Below are 16,449 nucleotides of genomic sequence, written 5' to 3' on the forward strand. Positions count from 1 at the left end.
TTTATATTCTGCCCTAGGAATAAAGATGAAAATGTGCTTAAAGCTAAGTCGAGTACAGTGAAGAAGCTGTGTATTGTCACTGTTCCTTCTCTGCCTGACATGGAGATCAAATTTACATATTTTAGTTAATTAACAGCCTGCACCTGCTAAGAATTATAATTATTAGAATATTATTGAATCAGAGCTGCCTTGGTTTAAAGACACACACATGAGACTCAGTCGCCTAAGTCATATTTTGTCAAATTGTTTTTTTTGCCTAAATCATCTCCTCCTGACGCCGGCCACCTATGGTAAAATCGCCAAGATCCTCAGTTGATTTTACCCCTTTAAGATAATGGCCTATGTCAAGTGTGTGACTTAAGCAGATTTATTATGCCTAAGTCAAAATAAAATGTGACTTAGGCAATTTTTTGAACATACCTTTGTGACTTAAGCAAGATATGGTAACACTTTATTTTGAAGGTGTCTACATAAGAGTGACATGAGCGTGTCATAAACATGACATGGGATGTGTTATGAACATTAATGACACTTTGAAGTAACATTAATGCTCCTGATACTTGTTATGTCATGTTTCTGACAGGCTTGTGTGACTCTTATGTAGACACCTTCAAAATAAAGTGTTACCATATCTTGCTTAAGTCACAAAGGCATGTTCAAAAAATTGCCTAAGTCACTTATTTCTCTTAAGTTACATAGTTTAGACACAGTGCTATTACTATGCCAATAGCCATCCTTTGTTACATCCTTTTCGAGTAAAATGATGAATAAATGTCATATGTTACACTTTTGGTGAAGTTGTTTGTGTTTCCTGCAAAACTTGAAAATCTGAGTTAGGCGATCATTTTAACAGGGTGACGACATACTCCAGAGAGCGTTTATGATATAACCCAATTGTCAGAATTAATACGGTTACACCTTTAAATACCCCCTCCCTCCGCGGGAAGCTCTACTATCTGCGATTGCGCGTCAGCTCTCATTGGCTGTCGGTGATAATCGGTCACCCAGAGGACCGAGGGAGGCAGGAGGGCACAGGGCAGTATGTATACAGCTACTTACGGCCATAATTAGTTGTTCTCACCGCCTCACTGGCTTCATTTGATTTATTTCGGAGACACTGAGCACGTTTCGGCGGTGGTCGTCAACAATGTTTTTGTGCCGCACGGGGAGGCTGTCTGCAGCGGCTCGGGATCAGGCTTTCAAGTCGGCGGGCTCGTTTCTAGTGCATGTCAAAGCAAACACACCGAGGGACGTCACTCTGACATTACGTAAAGACTACACGTTTCAACGACTCCGGTGTTTGTGTTTATCCGTCGATGCAACTCTTGTGCACCTGGGGAAACAGCAACCGGACCTGCAGCCCGGCCACAACCGGGACTTATCGTGCGCTTTGGACTGGGGACACTTTGACCGAGCGGCTACTATAGCTGTCTCCAAACGCGTGCACAGTAAAGGCAGTTATACAGATATTATCTCACAGCCTCTCGTGTTTGCTAAAAGACGCCACAGCAGCAGCAGAGAGTCTGTGGGTAATGGTTTGTTTACAGGTCTCTCCAGTCCACTCAGCTCTACGGGGACCATGCAGACCAGATCATTTTCCACGAAGAAGAGCGACGCCGGCGAGGAGCAGACAGCGAACAACAAAGAGGTAATTTAAACTATTCAGCTCAAGTGTTTGTCTAACCCCAGTGACCAGTTAATACGAGCCAACAGGTCCCAGTCTGTGTGCACATCGTGTTCAACTGGTGGGGGAAAGCACCTCATGTCTCCCAGCGGTGCCCGGATTCAAAACAAAACCATGAAATATGCAAAAAGCTGCACGGCTGCCTGCCTGCCAGCCGTCCTGTAGGCAGGCAGGCTTGTTATACAACACTGCATGACGTTCACAGCTGTGTGGGCTGTCTGCATTCGCAGGAAATCCACAGTAGTCCATGCATAATTGATGTGTCTTCACAACTTGAATCTGATGTGTTATTTACAGAATAGAGAGGGCACATGCTGACTCACTTATTCACAGATGACTCCTCAATCTGGACAGGGAACTGATCCAGGCTCGTTTTCTAGAGAGTCATATTAACTCACTTACGTTGTGCAACCCATTTCATTTGAAGGAGTAAGTGACGTGAGCACGTTGGCATGTGGTCATATAGTGCTGAGTAATGACAAGTATGTAGAAGAGCTATTACAATGTGTCTTGAACTACAAGAGTTCTTAAAAAACCTACTAAACTGTATACTCTTCATTACTGTGCAGGCTAGTTTGAGTCATGCTATTAATTTTATAATTATGTTACATAAATACACAAGACTAAGCCTCTACACTCATTTACAGTGTTTCTCTGAGCTAAGTGCTAACACCAGCATGCTAACACTTGATGTTTAGAAGCTCTAATGTTTGCAATGTTCCCCATTAGCATTTGAGCATTTGCTCAAAACTAATATTTGGTCAAACCCTAGAAAAGAAGCAGCTCTTTTTTGTTAATAGTGAACATTTTCTTTAGGACTACACCGACGTACAGTACAATTGACAATATCGGCTTGTTGGCTGACAAGAAACTTGCTGTAGAGAAATGCCAAAGACATGTTTGAGCTAGGATTTAGCTTTGTGATCAAAGAAATAAAATGTATATTTTTTTCAAGCTTGGGGACAATTTAAGAGTTTATTTGATTAAATATAGAATTCAAAACAACTCAACTCAACTTTATTTGTAAAGCACTTTAAAACAACCACAGCCGCAACAAAGTGCTGTACATAAACAAACAGAACAAGAGACAATAAAATAAATAAAAACAGGAAATAAACACTAAAATAAATAGATTCATTGCTTTTTAAAACAACATTTAAAAAACAATAAATAAAAGCAAACCATAAAACACTAAAAACAAGAGCAGAAAAGGCTCAAAAGGGATCTAAGAGAAGGTCATAAATTAAGTTGTAATCTAAATATTTGGGCCAGCTTTATGCTCTCTCTTGCAGTCTGCTTTTCACTAATTTAGCCGTGCATTCTCAACATTACGGACTCATAGTGGACGGTTAAAAATTGATACACCAGAAATATCTTTTTTTTTCCATCCCACACATTCTTTTTCCTTGTGTAAACCTGGCACCGACCCACAATGCAACTCAACCACTGACAGCTTGGCCCGTGATTCTGGTGTGTTAAACAAGCTAATGTAGCCTCAAGCAGAGAGGAGGAGCAGGCTGCAGAGGCCTGATAACATGACTTCTCTCCCTCGTTTTTTTTAGTTCATTGTAAATAAATTACAGCACAGCTCCCTCTCAAACCAGTAAAGGTTATATAGAACTTTAATAGAGTTCCCATATTGAGACAATAAATTGGACAGTTTTGCTGCAGGATGCTGCAATAGGTGACCTTTTTGTTCAGTTAGACTTTTTTTTAAAAGTCCAAACACTTTTTGTGTTCTGTTTAGCTCCTGCATGACAGGAGGGATTCACCACTTCACCGTTTCTCTCCCACCCTGTCTGTGTATGTTTGTGTGTGCGTCTTTGTCTGTGTTTGTATGCCACTGTGACTTCGCATGTGTTTTCCTGCCTCTGAAAAGCTGTTATCAGACACAGCAGTACCACTGTTCCCCTCCTATACACCCTCTCTGGCACAACTCCCTTTGGCCGTTCGCTCACATGACCCTCCCACCCTGCTGCCTGCCTTTACTTTTAGCTCGGCCTGACTCGCCACTGAAAGGCAAAGGCCTGCTCCCTCGCCCACTCTGGCCTTTCCATTGTCTATTGTTGGCAGGCCAGTGAACACGTCACCAAGACTGGCTTCATCCAGGAGGGCTTGGGACAAAATTTAGCAAGACAAATGGCTGCGAAGAGAAAAGATCAGCTTGTTTTTCTCCTGGTCCCTTCTCTTTCTTTATTGTTTCTGCACGCTTGATAAATCGTCTGACTCAGGCCTACAAAACGAAGACAGTCTGAAACAGGCAGAATGTCAATGCAGCGAGGGGAAAAAAGACGTGAATGAAAGTTACTGTATGTTCGGCCAACTGTAGCGCATGGTGACGTGCAGCCGGCTACATCTGTCGTTTACCAGTTCTAAAAAAAAAAAGTATGCAGTATACTAAAGGTCAATGGAGTTACTGTACATGTTCAGAGAGCAGTTTGAGGCCCTGCAGCACTTTGGCAAACAGGAAGAAGTTTAACATCAGGTTCCCTAACTAAAAATCAATGGAACTGAATAGAGAACAATTTTACAATAAATTTGCATTTATACATATTTAGTTATGAAACTTTGCACATTTCAGTACAGGCTTTAAATGTCTGATTTTTAAAGACATACTTACTCATTTCATGGATATTATCTTCACAGTTATTTCTGTATTCTTTCAATTGCTTTATTTCAGCTGGGTTAGGTAGCAGTCAAACTATGCTAATACAAACACATTTTCCCTGTCCCTGTGGTATTCTTTGTACTTACTGAGTTGTTTCAGCTCTGTAGGTATAATGTCAATATTTATCCTAATAATAGATTCATTCCACACAGGGCTGAGCTACTTCCTGTTTTCTCAGTAAAGGATCGTGTTTCCTCTCTGCAGAAGATATATTTAAATAACGTGGCTTCAAATGGAAGCACTGGACACGATGCCCTCCCGTCAGCCGCTCTTTTTACTGTTTCAATTTTAGTTTAACAGCCCTTCTCATCAAAGAGAAAAAAAATAGCCGGCAATGAAGATGAAATTATTATTCCCCCAGTGTGCTTAATCATAATTGAAACCTCTGATTAACCTAAAAGGGCTCCATAAAACATTTTGTTGTAATTGCATATCACAGCAGCAGGATGGGCTGATGGGTGACCTTGAGCACCAACAGATCTGTGTTTAGAGCACTGAGAGCAAACTGAGAAGGTTTTGGCTGTGGATGCTTGGTCACATTCTTGGTCTTGTTTGGTTAAACTTTGGTCAAATATTTCATGACTGAAGTCATACTTTTAATTAAAAACACAGTGCTACAGTTAGACTGCTCTCTGTTGGTTTGAAATGTTCAAGAATCTGCATCTTTGTTTATTTTCTTAAACTTTCACTATCTTGTGTTTTAATGAGCCATGATTCATTATGACCCTAATTATACAAATGTCCCTTGGTTACATAGTGTCCCTATATCTAATAATATATTTTTTTAAATCCTAAAAGAAAGCCCTAGCATTTTTTTTTGGAGAGAGAATAGCCCCTTTCATAGTGCCGTCCTGCAAATGTCCCGCTATATTGCCAGAAAGATCTGTGCCGGCATTTCCCCTTAGGGCATTCATAGTGATCCTGTGAAGGCCTGATATTCTGCCCTTTCATAGAGCAGTCTGGCGTCGTGGGACGAGGTGGGAGAAGACGTGTGGTGCGACAGAGCAGCAGTAGAGCAATACTAATAGGCTACACAGTTAGCACTGTAGCAGTACAGTATGTATGTGCTGCAGCAGCATGTGTTCACTTAGCGACCTCCATTTGTTTACTACAAGCAGCGGACACTCTGTGCACAGTTAGCAACGGCTTGTTTCTGATCAGCAGCAGATACCACGTGTACAGTTGTCATGCGACTTTGTTTACAATTAGCGACGGGCTAAGCCAAGTTAGGGACAGCGGCCGCAGCTGTTGTGCAGCTGAACTGTGATTCATGACAGACAATTGGTGGACTCATTTTATCCTGGCATCCCACTTCTAGCGTGTTCATAGAGGAGGCGAGACCTTACAGAGCCGTAAATGTCCCAGCATGAAATGGCACTATGAAAGGGGTTAATGTCAGGGCCTGTAGTTCTTCAGGAAACTAGCAAATCTCAGTGTGCTGAATCAGAAACCTTTACTTCATGCAGCTTGGCGAGAAGGCCACAGCATGGTCGTTCTCTGCTGAACATACACATCCTCTTGACTTTTATACCATGAGGTGCTCACAGAAACAACAGAAGTAATGATACTAAAATGACAGTTATAAAACCATTAAGTAGTAAAATACCATAGTACCCCAAAAGGCCAAACATCTGTGCCCTCAAGACACAACTGCTCCAGCCATTTAATCTATCAGCTGCTTCTCCACCGGTAGACAATCTGTCACATCCAAAAGCAATACTATTCATTCCAATGTAACCCCAAAAAGGTTGCTTCAGTCAGAAAAACATATCAAAATCACAGTTTGAAGAGGTTTTACATCTGAAGGCTGTCAAAACAGGGCCAGGACAGCCTGGGAGTTCAGTTTCACACAGTATTTTCCAGAGGTGTAGGCTTGAATCAGAGAGCTGTAACTCCACTTAGACTTTGACATCTAGGACTCTTGAAGTGCAATGTCAGCACTACTTTATAATGACTAAGTTCAGTCCCACTAGTTAACAAACCACAAACCTTGTTGATTTTAATCAGCAATTCTGATTATTGTAAATGTAATATATTATTACTCTGTCAAAATGTACCTGCATTAAAGTGCAAATTATGAAGGACTCAAAACTCAAACTTTAGGGCTTGAGTGCAAAGGCTTGAATTTCCTTGTGACTTGCAAAATAATGTTGTCTGGTTGTCTGGTCCCACCTCCGACCGATGACTAATAACGGCATGAGAAATCAGTATTATATATATAAAATCTAAATGATAATTAGGGTTAGAGGCAGTGATATAAAAAGGTTTTCACATATGACAGTTTTAGACTAAATAACCACAAAGTGAACTCAGTACTGAGATACATTCAGTATACTCACATTTTTCGTCATGTTACTATGAAATCTTGTCAATGAAATCATTGCTAGTCCTAAATTTGTTCTTTTTAAGGCACTTTGTACACTATTAAAGCTCCTGTACAGGTTCTGCTCCATTAAGCGTGACTACAGTTGTAAACTGCAGCCCGAGGCTTCAGTCAGTGGGACAATAATGTTTATTTACACGGTGCTCTATCCACATACTGCAGGCTTTCTTTCTTAAAATTCCTGCTTTCCTAGCTGCTCCGTGAGTCACATCTACAGCGTTAATGCTCTGTTGCAGTCTGCTCTCTTACTGTTGTAGTTCACTAATCTGCTTCACTGCCAGCACACACTGGAGTGACCCGCCTGCTCCCTGCTACATGTCAGACGGCTGGATTGTGTCTGGAGCTGGTTCATCTTGGAGAGTGGGGTGTCTGGAGGTCAAATCACACAGTAATGTGTGTGTTTGTGTACTTATGAGAGGCTCTTTGTGTGTGTGAGAAAGAGAGAGTGACTGTGTAAGTGTGTGAAAGGCTAAGTAATGTGAATTACCTTGAGCACACAGCAGCAGTCTATGTTAAATCAGCTGACTGAGCTGCATGATGAATAGAGGAAGCTCATAAAAGTCCAGGTTTTGTTTGACCTACTTGTATGACCTCAACTTTGAACTAGATCACGCACAAACTCACAGCACAGTTTTTCGATTATATTTTGATGATGCATGCATTTCTCTATCCAATCTTTAGAAAAAAGGAAGTTTGTTGTAGTTTAGTTTAAAGAACATGTCTCAACATACTTTTTTGTTTGGCAGTTCTGCAGAGCACCAGGAAAAGGAAATACTGGACTTAATGCTGCTGCAGTTTTTTGTTGTGATTAATTGTGTAACGGGGTATTGTTTAGGCACTCAGAGCATGCAAAGGCAAACAGTGGTAACCCAAACACTTTTATTTTATTTTTTTTAACTTTGTTTATTAAGTTTGTTGTAACCCAAACACTTTTAAGGTCAAAGGGTTATTAGAAAATCTACATTGTTGTTGAATCTAATACCTAATTAGGTCTTTTGTCAAGATTAAGAGTAACAAATTAATGTCAGGCTTGTGTGTCACCACTCACACCAACATGTAACAAACTAATTATTAACATCAAGTGGATATTAAAGGAAATTAACGGTTGGATGTTTGACCCTTTTCTGCCTTGTGTGTTCAAATCATGGGTGTGTGGTTTCCTGCAGAAAAGTTGTTAGGTTAAGTGGAGAGTATCTTTTGACGGTGCTGGGTCAAACTGTCAACGGCATTAAGGTTGGGCCCTGTAGTTTTTTGTGATAACACAAGCACAGACAGAATAGCAGAGTATCAGTTACTGACAGTTTGTGTAGGTAGCTTGTGATAGTTGGAAGCATGAGGTTAAAGAAAACTGATCACAGACCTGCTGTTTTCTAGACAGCTTTCACATTTTAACCAGCAGATCTCACTGATTAGCTTTCCAACCATTTTGTTTCCAACTAACCTGCAACACTGTAGCTGTAAACATCCTAAAAATACATTTTTTTAAAATCCCAAAATGCTTAGTCCTGGTAGGTCTCTGGGCTTGAGGGAAACCCTGATAGATGTGTGAGGATAGTGACTATTCTCTCTAGTGTTAATTTCCTGACAAAAAAGTTTCTAGTTTGCAGGTTTACTTCCACGTTTTGCAGCCCACTGAATATGCACAGTGGTGTTTTTTAACACTTGGCTCATGGATTTTTGTGATGACGTCACAGATTTTTAAAATGGTTTTACTTGCCTTGTGGAAAGTTTTTTACAAATTTAAAACCTTCATGGATATACATTTTTAATAGAAAGAGTCATAATTCACCTCTCAATGTGTCGTGTCAACAGTTTTACAGATGTCGTCTGATGTTATTAATAATGGTGGTGTATGGGGAAAGTCCTTTTTGGGCCACGGGGTTTTTTAGCTCCAATACCACAAGAAAAAGTAGCTGGAAAGTTGAGCAGTAGCACCATATTCAGTTCTTAAATACATCGGTGGCATAAATACAAAAAATGGTCAAAAACTGTGACAGTTGGACCAGAAGTGATCCTCCATATTCAAGCTTGTCAGCTTGTGGTTTGAGGGAGCTCTTGGAATACCAACATAAAAAGTTTCAGGATTTTGTATGCCAAGTGGAAACTATCTAACAATTTTAATCCACTCCCTCTTTACCATTCATATCTCCTCTCCGAGATGTATAGTCTGTCTTCTTGCAGACAGGCTCTGTGCCTCTGCTCCCTGTAGCACCAGGGAGTGATTCTCAATTCATCCTTCTGTTTTATTTTGTCCTGATCACTCCTTCAAATTCTGCTCTTTTTTTTTTTTGTCCAGAGTGAGCTGAATGTAAAGGAGGCCTCTACTGCCTCGTCATCTACAGTGGAGACAGAGCCAGAGGGAGCGAAACCAAACAAGACCCAGCAGCTAAAGAAAGTCTTCAAGGAGTATGGAGCGGTGGGAGTTTGCTTTCACATCGGGATCTCCCTCATGTCCCTGGGAATGTTCTACCTCCTCGTATCCAGGTGACAAAAACATTATTGCTTTTTCTACAGGTGGGACACATATAGCAGGTTCTGTGAGCAGCATAGATTCAGCGTTTTTAATCTTTATTGCCATTTCTTTCCAAACAAAGATGAGAGAAGATGAATCTTACATGTTTTATAACTCTCATTGAATATCTAGCTATACATTATTTGCTGTAAAGTTACAATATTTGTGCTGCAGCTACTATTTGACAGAACGATTTAATACATTTACAACTATTTCCCCAAGGATCAAAGAGAGAACATATTTTGAAGGCAACATATTATTAAACTCTCCCAAGTATTTTAGGAAACTGATAAACGACTGACTGAAGTAAAAGCAAGCTAAACTGGAAAGGACACTACAAAACAAGTAAAATGCTAAACTACAACACACTTGGCACATTACAAAACTCAGACAGTACTTTGATATTATCTAGCAATGTGAGAGCATTTCCTGTAGAGACGTGCACAGGAAATTACTGACCCATGGGCTGCTTTTACACAGAGAAATGCAAAATATCCAGCACACATTGGCAGAAAATGGGACATGAGAGAAAGCAAAGTACAAGCTCTTGAGAATGTCCACTCAGTCGGACACATTATGCTGTGCCGGCTGTTGTTGAAATAAACCTACTGACTGCCTCAGAAACAAAACGCCCAAATCATGTTGAATAAAACATGAGTTAATTGTCTCGTCTTGCAAGCATTCTTTGCATGCAGAATTTAAAATATTTGACACCTCATTCAACCATCTCATGCACTTTGTAATCTTCTGTTGTTAGCAGACAGTGAAATAGCAGCACAGCGCCACCTTAGCTCTGGTACGAGTATCGGTCCAGACAGGCCTTTGTCTGTCTGTGTGGCCACATACCAGCGACTTGAATACCAGAGAGACTTGGCAGGGCTTATCCGACAGCTTACACATTTGCTCATATAGCTGATAATGAGCCTTGAACCGAAAACTCACTGTAACATCCATAGAGAATTATCACCATGAGGCCACAGAGCTCAGGCATGCGGCCTGCTAATGCAGGGCTGTGTGCTGGGTAAACAGTTGTCAGGCTGCAGACGGATCTTTGTATTTAGCTGACTGAAGTCTGCAGAGCGCAAAAGAGCTGTTAATGTGTGTGTGTGTGTGTGTGTGTGTGTGTGTGTATGTGTGTGAGTGAGTGTGTGAATGAGTGTGTGAGTGAGAGAGGTGCTGTATTGATTGAAGCAGCTCCGGGCTTCGTTTTAGCACATTATTTTACATATTTACTTCCCCAAAGAGCTCAGATGAAAATGTCACAGCTTTTTAAACCCTCTTTGATATGTGTGATTTCACACACACTCGGATAGCAGTGCTTCTTATGCTAATGTCATCATTTTACATTGTAAAACTATTATACAGCATTCTTTATTATCAGAGCTCCCTCTGGTGGAGGTGAAGGTGACTTGCACTTCTCAGCAGACCCAAACAGAAAGAATAGAGTCTGCTTGTTTACTGATATTTAATCTCTGAAAATCCTTCAGGATGCAACTAGCGAGGAGCACAAGCTTGTTGTAATTGCAGTGTGAGGCTTTTAGGATTTTGTTTTGATGGGGGTGATCTGAAGCATCTGCAACTTTAAATGTCTATTTTTCGTTTGGAGGTTTTGTGTAAATGTTTGTTTTGGCATTGTGGGCTGTAGTAATAAAGATAATGGCCCATAGAGTTGTTGATTGTATTTTACAAGGGTTTACATGGCTGATATTGCAGAATGTCCAAATGTAGTCTATTATTATTATTATTGCAAATCTATTATATATTATTATTATTGTTATTATTATTATTTGATTATGTTTATATTCCCAATATTTTGTATTTTTGCGAATTTATTTTTAAATGTTTTTTTTAATTCTTTTTCATTTCAATTCAAATTAAGTTAAATTTTTAATTTTAAAAAACTTTTTTGCTTTTGTTCATTTAACTTTATTTAATCTCGAGTATTTTAACATTTGACATATTACATTACAGTTACAGTTACATTTTTTATCTATTTTTCTTCTCCTGCATTATGTGAAAGTCATGATTATGAATATGTAACCAATCCTTTAGTACCAAGAAAAATGTAAGAACATTTTAATGATCATCTTACATGTGAATCCAATGAGCTTCTAACCACTTTTCTGTGTCATCCGTCAGTGGGATCGATATGGCGGCCGTGCTGTGCAAAGTGGGCTTCAGCGAGGAGATCGTTCGGTCCAAAATGGCAGCAGGGACGAGCACGTTCGTCTTGGCCTACGCCATCCACAAGCTCTTCGCTCCGGTTCGCATCAGCACCACTCTGGTGTCCGTGCCTCTCATCGTGCGCTACTTCAGAAAGACTGGTCTCTTTAAACCACCCACACCTGCACCCTGATGACCCTCTGCTGAAGCAACAAACATCCTGACTGTTAAAGGCCATAATTAAAACGCCTGTATATATCCTTACTCATTTGACTACATCTAGAAAATGTCTCGTTTTCTCAGTTGTGAATTCAGGTGAAACATATCCTTCATTAGCTCCAGTTGCAGTTACCGTAAGTCTGAAGTGTAACAAACAAGCGTATTGGAGTCATGTCTTAGTGTGTGTGCATTCCAAAAAAAAAACACAAATATTTATTTACAATCAGAGGTATGATCAGGGATTTTAAGCTCTTTCAGTGGGCTGGTTTGTCTCTTAATGCTGTGAAGGTTCCCTGTGGGGACGAGTGGAAAAAAAGCTGATCTCTCCTCCACTGTTCCCTGTTAGCTGACTAGGCCATGTTCTGGTGTAATGTGAATCAGCAGAATAATTCAGGTTCTCTCTGTCTCCTACCTCTCTCCTCACTAAGCCCAGACACACACACACACACACACACACACACACACACACACTCTCTCTCTCTCTCTCTCTCTCTTTCTGCTGTTGTTTTGCTTCCCTGCTATTTTTCTTAACTCCTCTCCTGGCATCCATTTTCCTTCCCATATATCCCTTAGCTGTTCCTCTCCTCCCCTTTTCTCTTACTCTTGTTCTTTAATTCTGCAAATGCCACTGCCCAAGCAGCAATGTCGAGTACATTAATCTGTGAGTGAAGCTGACCGTGGTTCATTGCAAGCTTTGGGTGAAGAATGTTGGGTTGTCTGGGTTTCTTCTGATTGAATGGATTGTATTTAACTATTAAAAGGGAAGATCTCTTTTATATATTCTTTGTGCTTTTGTTACAAAATACTACTATGGCTGAGCAATATTCTGTAGATATCATGTAAGATTTTGGATATCGTGATATGCCATAAGTGTTGTCTTTCCCTGGTTTTAATGAATGCATTACAGTAAAAAGATGAAGGTTTCTTAACTTACCAGACTGTTGTAGCTGTTCTATCATTTACCTTTACCTACTTTGCCATTATATCCACATAACTGATGATTATTTATCAAAAATCCTATTCTGTAAATATTTTGTGGAAGCACTAATAGTCAACCAAATATTGTTGCAATATCTATGTCAAGCTCATTGGTCACATGGTTGTGACATTAAATTTTCACATCACACAGCACTAAATATCGCAATCACACAATGAGTCAATTATTTGACAGCTTTAATTCACCTTCACTATAGCCAACAGGGCTTCCAGCTGCAGCAGGCAGCTGTTTTCGACAAACAGCTCTAAAAGCCCACTGTACGCTGCCTGTCCAGCATCAAACTGCAGATAGGCACGGTTAGTGGCGAGCTAACACTCTAGTGAACACTGTGGAGCATTTACCAATTTAAGAGCCAGATATTTCCATTAGGAGTTGGTGGAGATCAAAACAGGCTAAAATAAGAGTGAATATTGGCGAGAAACAACTCTAAATACAACAGGTGTGCTACAATACTCATACCACCATTCTATTTTGTATGCCAGAAAAAGATTTAGTATGTCCCAATACATAGTATGAACCAGGATGTCCTACTGCATCCGGTTACATTTTGCAGCCCCACGCTGCTCTGCACAGTCGACATAATGTTGTGATGAAGTAGGATGTTCTAATTGTATGCATACATCATGCAACAGAACATACTTTTTCAGAGCAACTACAGTAGATACTAAAAGTAAAAAGAAAAAGTACATGATTTGGGTCTAATGTTGCAAAGGGGTGGAAAAATGTTGGTAAATTTCCAGGAACTTTCCATGGGAAGTTAAGCTGGGGAATTTGGGAAATATTCAAAATAAAAAAACATGAATGTTGAGTTAAAAATGACTCACCCCCCTGGACCCCACCCATTCAAAAGTTAAGTAAAATGACTAACCCTATTTGGGACACAGTTTCTCTGTGTATGCTGGAAGGTAAATAAAGACTTGTTTGCAACAAGTCCATCACATCATCACAAAGTGTTAAATCAAAGCAAACTGGTTTGTGTTGTTTTCAGATTTGTTGTTGTAGTATAATTGATCAAATATTTTTAATGAAGATTTTATTTTTCAGAATTACCCTTTTTTATTTTGGAGGAAACACATTAAGAATATCAAAGATGCTTTGAACTATTCTAATGCAAGAAGTTCCAAAAGATATGGAAAACAGTTAAGAAAATACTTTTTTTTCAGGCTACCAAATGTAAATATAATGTTATTGCATTACATTTTAACCTAATACATGAAGAGGTGCCAGCCTTTGTTGCACTTCTCCTTTTCTACCACAGTGGGGAGCTCCTGAACTACAAATACAGTGCTGTCCTTTGCCACTCCTCTGTTAAAACTGCACCATACAGCTCTCATCTCTCATAAGATTAAATGCCTTTGTGCTCTTAATGTCTTCAAGATGGATACCAGCATTACATCATGTGAAGGAGCATCACTCCTCATGCGTCCCCTCAGAATTGATACAGTAAAATGCTCACCAAACTTTTTCAGCGTTGTTCAGCGTGACAGATCGCTGTCTACAAAGCGTCGATAAAGTCAGACTACAAATACTGTGAGATAACTCAAAACATAAAAGAATTTGCAGCTTCTCTTTGTCGCAGACACATGTAACTGGATGATACTTCAACTTGAAACACTGAAACAAACTGACATTATTAAAGTTTTAAATGGAGGACCGCCATGATGGTGCACCATATGCTCCTAAGTGGTTATGTCATACACTGACCACTCTTAGTCCTTATAAGAATTCATTATTTCTGGCTGCACTTTATCACAGCAGCAGGCATGATGCAATTTCTCTCCTCTCTCTACCTCGATGTCCCCCGTCTCTCTTTCCTTGATGATTTGAAGGGTCAGCCAGCACAGCAAGCAAACCTCGGCTGGTGTGGTGTCCCTGAAGAGCCCTACTGTATTGAATGGTAGCTGCCTTGAACAAGACCTGATCTCCTCTCTCTTTCCGTGTGTGTGTGTGTGTGTGTGTGTGTGTGTGTGTGTGTGTGTCTGTGTGTCTTGGCCCTGTAAATAATTCAGCCAGGAGAGTTGTATTGAGAACTAAGAGAGTGCATGGTGGTCTGTGCCAGATATCAACCCCGGTTTTTCAGGAATAGGAGCTTTGGCAGCCCTGTGACACGAAGTGGTACAAACCAGTCTTGCACACACACAAACACACAGATATCTCCACACACAGGAAGAAGGAGAAGCCTGGGCCTCATTAGCCATGATGAGGACAGGGAGCTGCCATCGCCTCTCCATCCCCTGCATGTCCCCCATGGCTAGGAACAAATTGGTGACAGCGCTCCCAGCCACTCTGTCGGGCTACCTGCGATGCACTGGGCTCTGTCAGGCTCCTCTCCCTCCACACTGCTGTGCATTTGCGTATTAGTGTGTATGTGTGTGTGAGGAGAGAGGAAGTGAGAGACACACATGAGAAAAAGAAGACAGGGAAGATCAGCTCCTTGGTTACACTCCCCGTCACCTTTCGCCCGGCCCAGAACGGAGTCGTGATACGAGTGAACACTTCATCTAGCTGGCCTCGAGTTTGATGAAGGCCCCCCTACTCCCTCCCCCAGCATGAGGGGGGGGGTTCAAGGGGGTTCAACTCCCCGCCTCAGCTCCTGACTTGTGCCCGCCGCACCTTTTATTAAAGTCAGATACACCGTCAGCGTCACCTCTGTCAGAGCGGCGCACACAGTGAATCCATTATGGCTGTATATTCAGAGCCAGGCTGCATTTCTGACAAGAGTTGGGAGGCATGATAGTAGTTGCAAAGTGCTGATGCATGCAATGCTATATAAACATATGGCAACAGCACACATCCGTTTTTTCACACACCGACCTTATACACACACTGCCTGACAAGCTGCCTTTTTTTCCTCTTCTTTGCACCTTCTTTTATCTAATTTCTCAATTCCTTATTATTTTCTTCTATTTCCTCTCCATCATTTTCTGTACCTGCTCATTATCTCTCCCTTATTACCTTTCCTCCACCGTCTCCCCATCTCCTGACCTGCTCGGTAAACTTGTTAGCCCTTCAGAGTGTCAGCGTCTAGACGGAGAGGCACCTATTCCGTCAACTTCGCAGGTTCAAAGACATCCTGTGAATTTCTTTACAGGAAGGGCTGGCATAAAGTTTCAAAGTTCGCGCAATCATCCACACCGCATACGCAAACACATACTTATTCTCCTTCTCTCTGTTGAATCCGTCTTTTTTTTTTTTTTTTTTTTTTTGCTTTAACCCTCTTTTCCTCATATTTTTTGGCCACTCCTCTACATTCTCCCCAACTCGCTCTCTCGTTCGAGCATCTTTTTCTTTTTCGCTCTGCTTTTTTCCTCCCTCTCACTATCTCTCCTCTCCTGTCTCCGAGTTAAGTTTAGCAGATGCACCTGATGGCAGCATCATCCTGGAGCACCTGTCAGCTGTCTGCCTTCATCACGGCTCCTCTGCTGCCACAGGGGCCACGGGGAAGTAAACCTGGAGACAGTCGCTACTATCAACAGCTGCATCTTATTATTTTAAACACCGGTGCCAGTCAATTTCCACCGGAGATGCTTGCATTTTTTTTTTAATGCGTGCCGCCTCCTCCTCATTCTCATTGCTCCTCAGGACTCAGAATCTCAGCTGTTAAATGTGAGCAATTATAATCGAGCAGAGAGGGAGGCGAGGTTGGAGAAGGAGAGGCAGAGAGTTTATCTAGCCTGTGACAGAGAAAAGAAGGTAGAGGAGGCAGCAGGCATAAGTTGTCAAAGTGTTTTTGACAGTTGTGGATTATGTTTTTGACTGTCTGTTACTGTAACTCAGCTCAATGCCTGTCGCTTGTCTGGCAGGCAGCTGGGTCACTCAGTTC

The 16,449-nt window shown here is 41.0% G+C and overlaps 1 protein-coding gene across 1 annotated transcript; it reads left to right on the forward strand.

The window, feature by feature from the left end:
- The first annotated feature begins 997 nt into the window (after positions 1-997).
- On the forward strand, positions 998-12,562 carry fam210b (family with sequence similarity 210 member B). The gene is made up of 3 exons (XM_059330226.1): positions 998-1,648; positions 9,032-9,219; positions 11,387-12,562. The coding sequence occupies exons 1-3, from the start codon at positions 1,148-1,150 to the stop codon at positions 11,601-11,603; spliced, it is 906 nt and encodes a 301-aa protein (XP_059186209.1). The 5' UTR covers positions 998-1,147; the 3' UTR covers positions 11,604-12,562.
- Positions 12,563-16,449: the final 3,887 nt, after the last annotated feature.

Source organism: Centropristis striata, chromosome 3, assembly GCF_030273125.1.
Source record: "Centropristis striata isolate RG_2023a ecotype Rhode Island chromosome 3, C.striata_1.0, whole genome shotgun sequence".
NCBI classification, from domain to species: Eukaryota; Metazoa; Chordata; class Actinopteri; order Perciformes; family Serranidae; genus Centropristis; species Centropristis striata.

Bases quoted from the DNA above. Each gene is read 5' to 3' on its own strand.
- fam210b (XM_059330226.1), top strand. From the start codon at position 1,148: ATGTTTTTGTGCCGCACGGGGAGGCTGTCTGCAGCGGCTCGGGATCAG. The intron at 1,649-9,031 runs GTAATTTAAACT...TTTTTTGTCCAG, and splicing joins AGACAGCGAACAACAAAGAG to AGTGAGCTGAATGTAAAGGA. The intron at 9,220-11,386 runs GTGACAAAAACA...GTCATCCGTCAG, and splicing joins TTCTACCTCCTCGTATCCAG to TGGGATCGATATGGCGGCCG.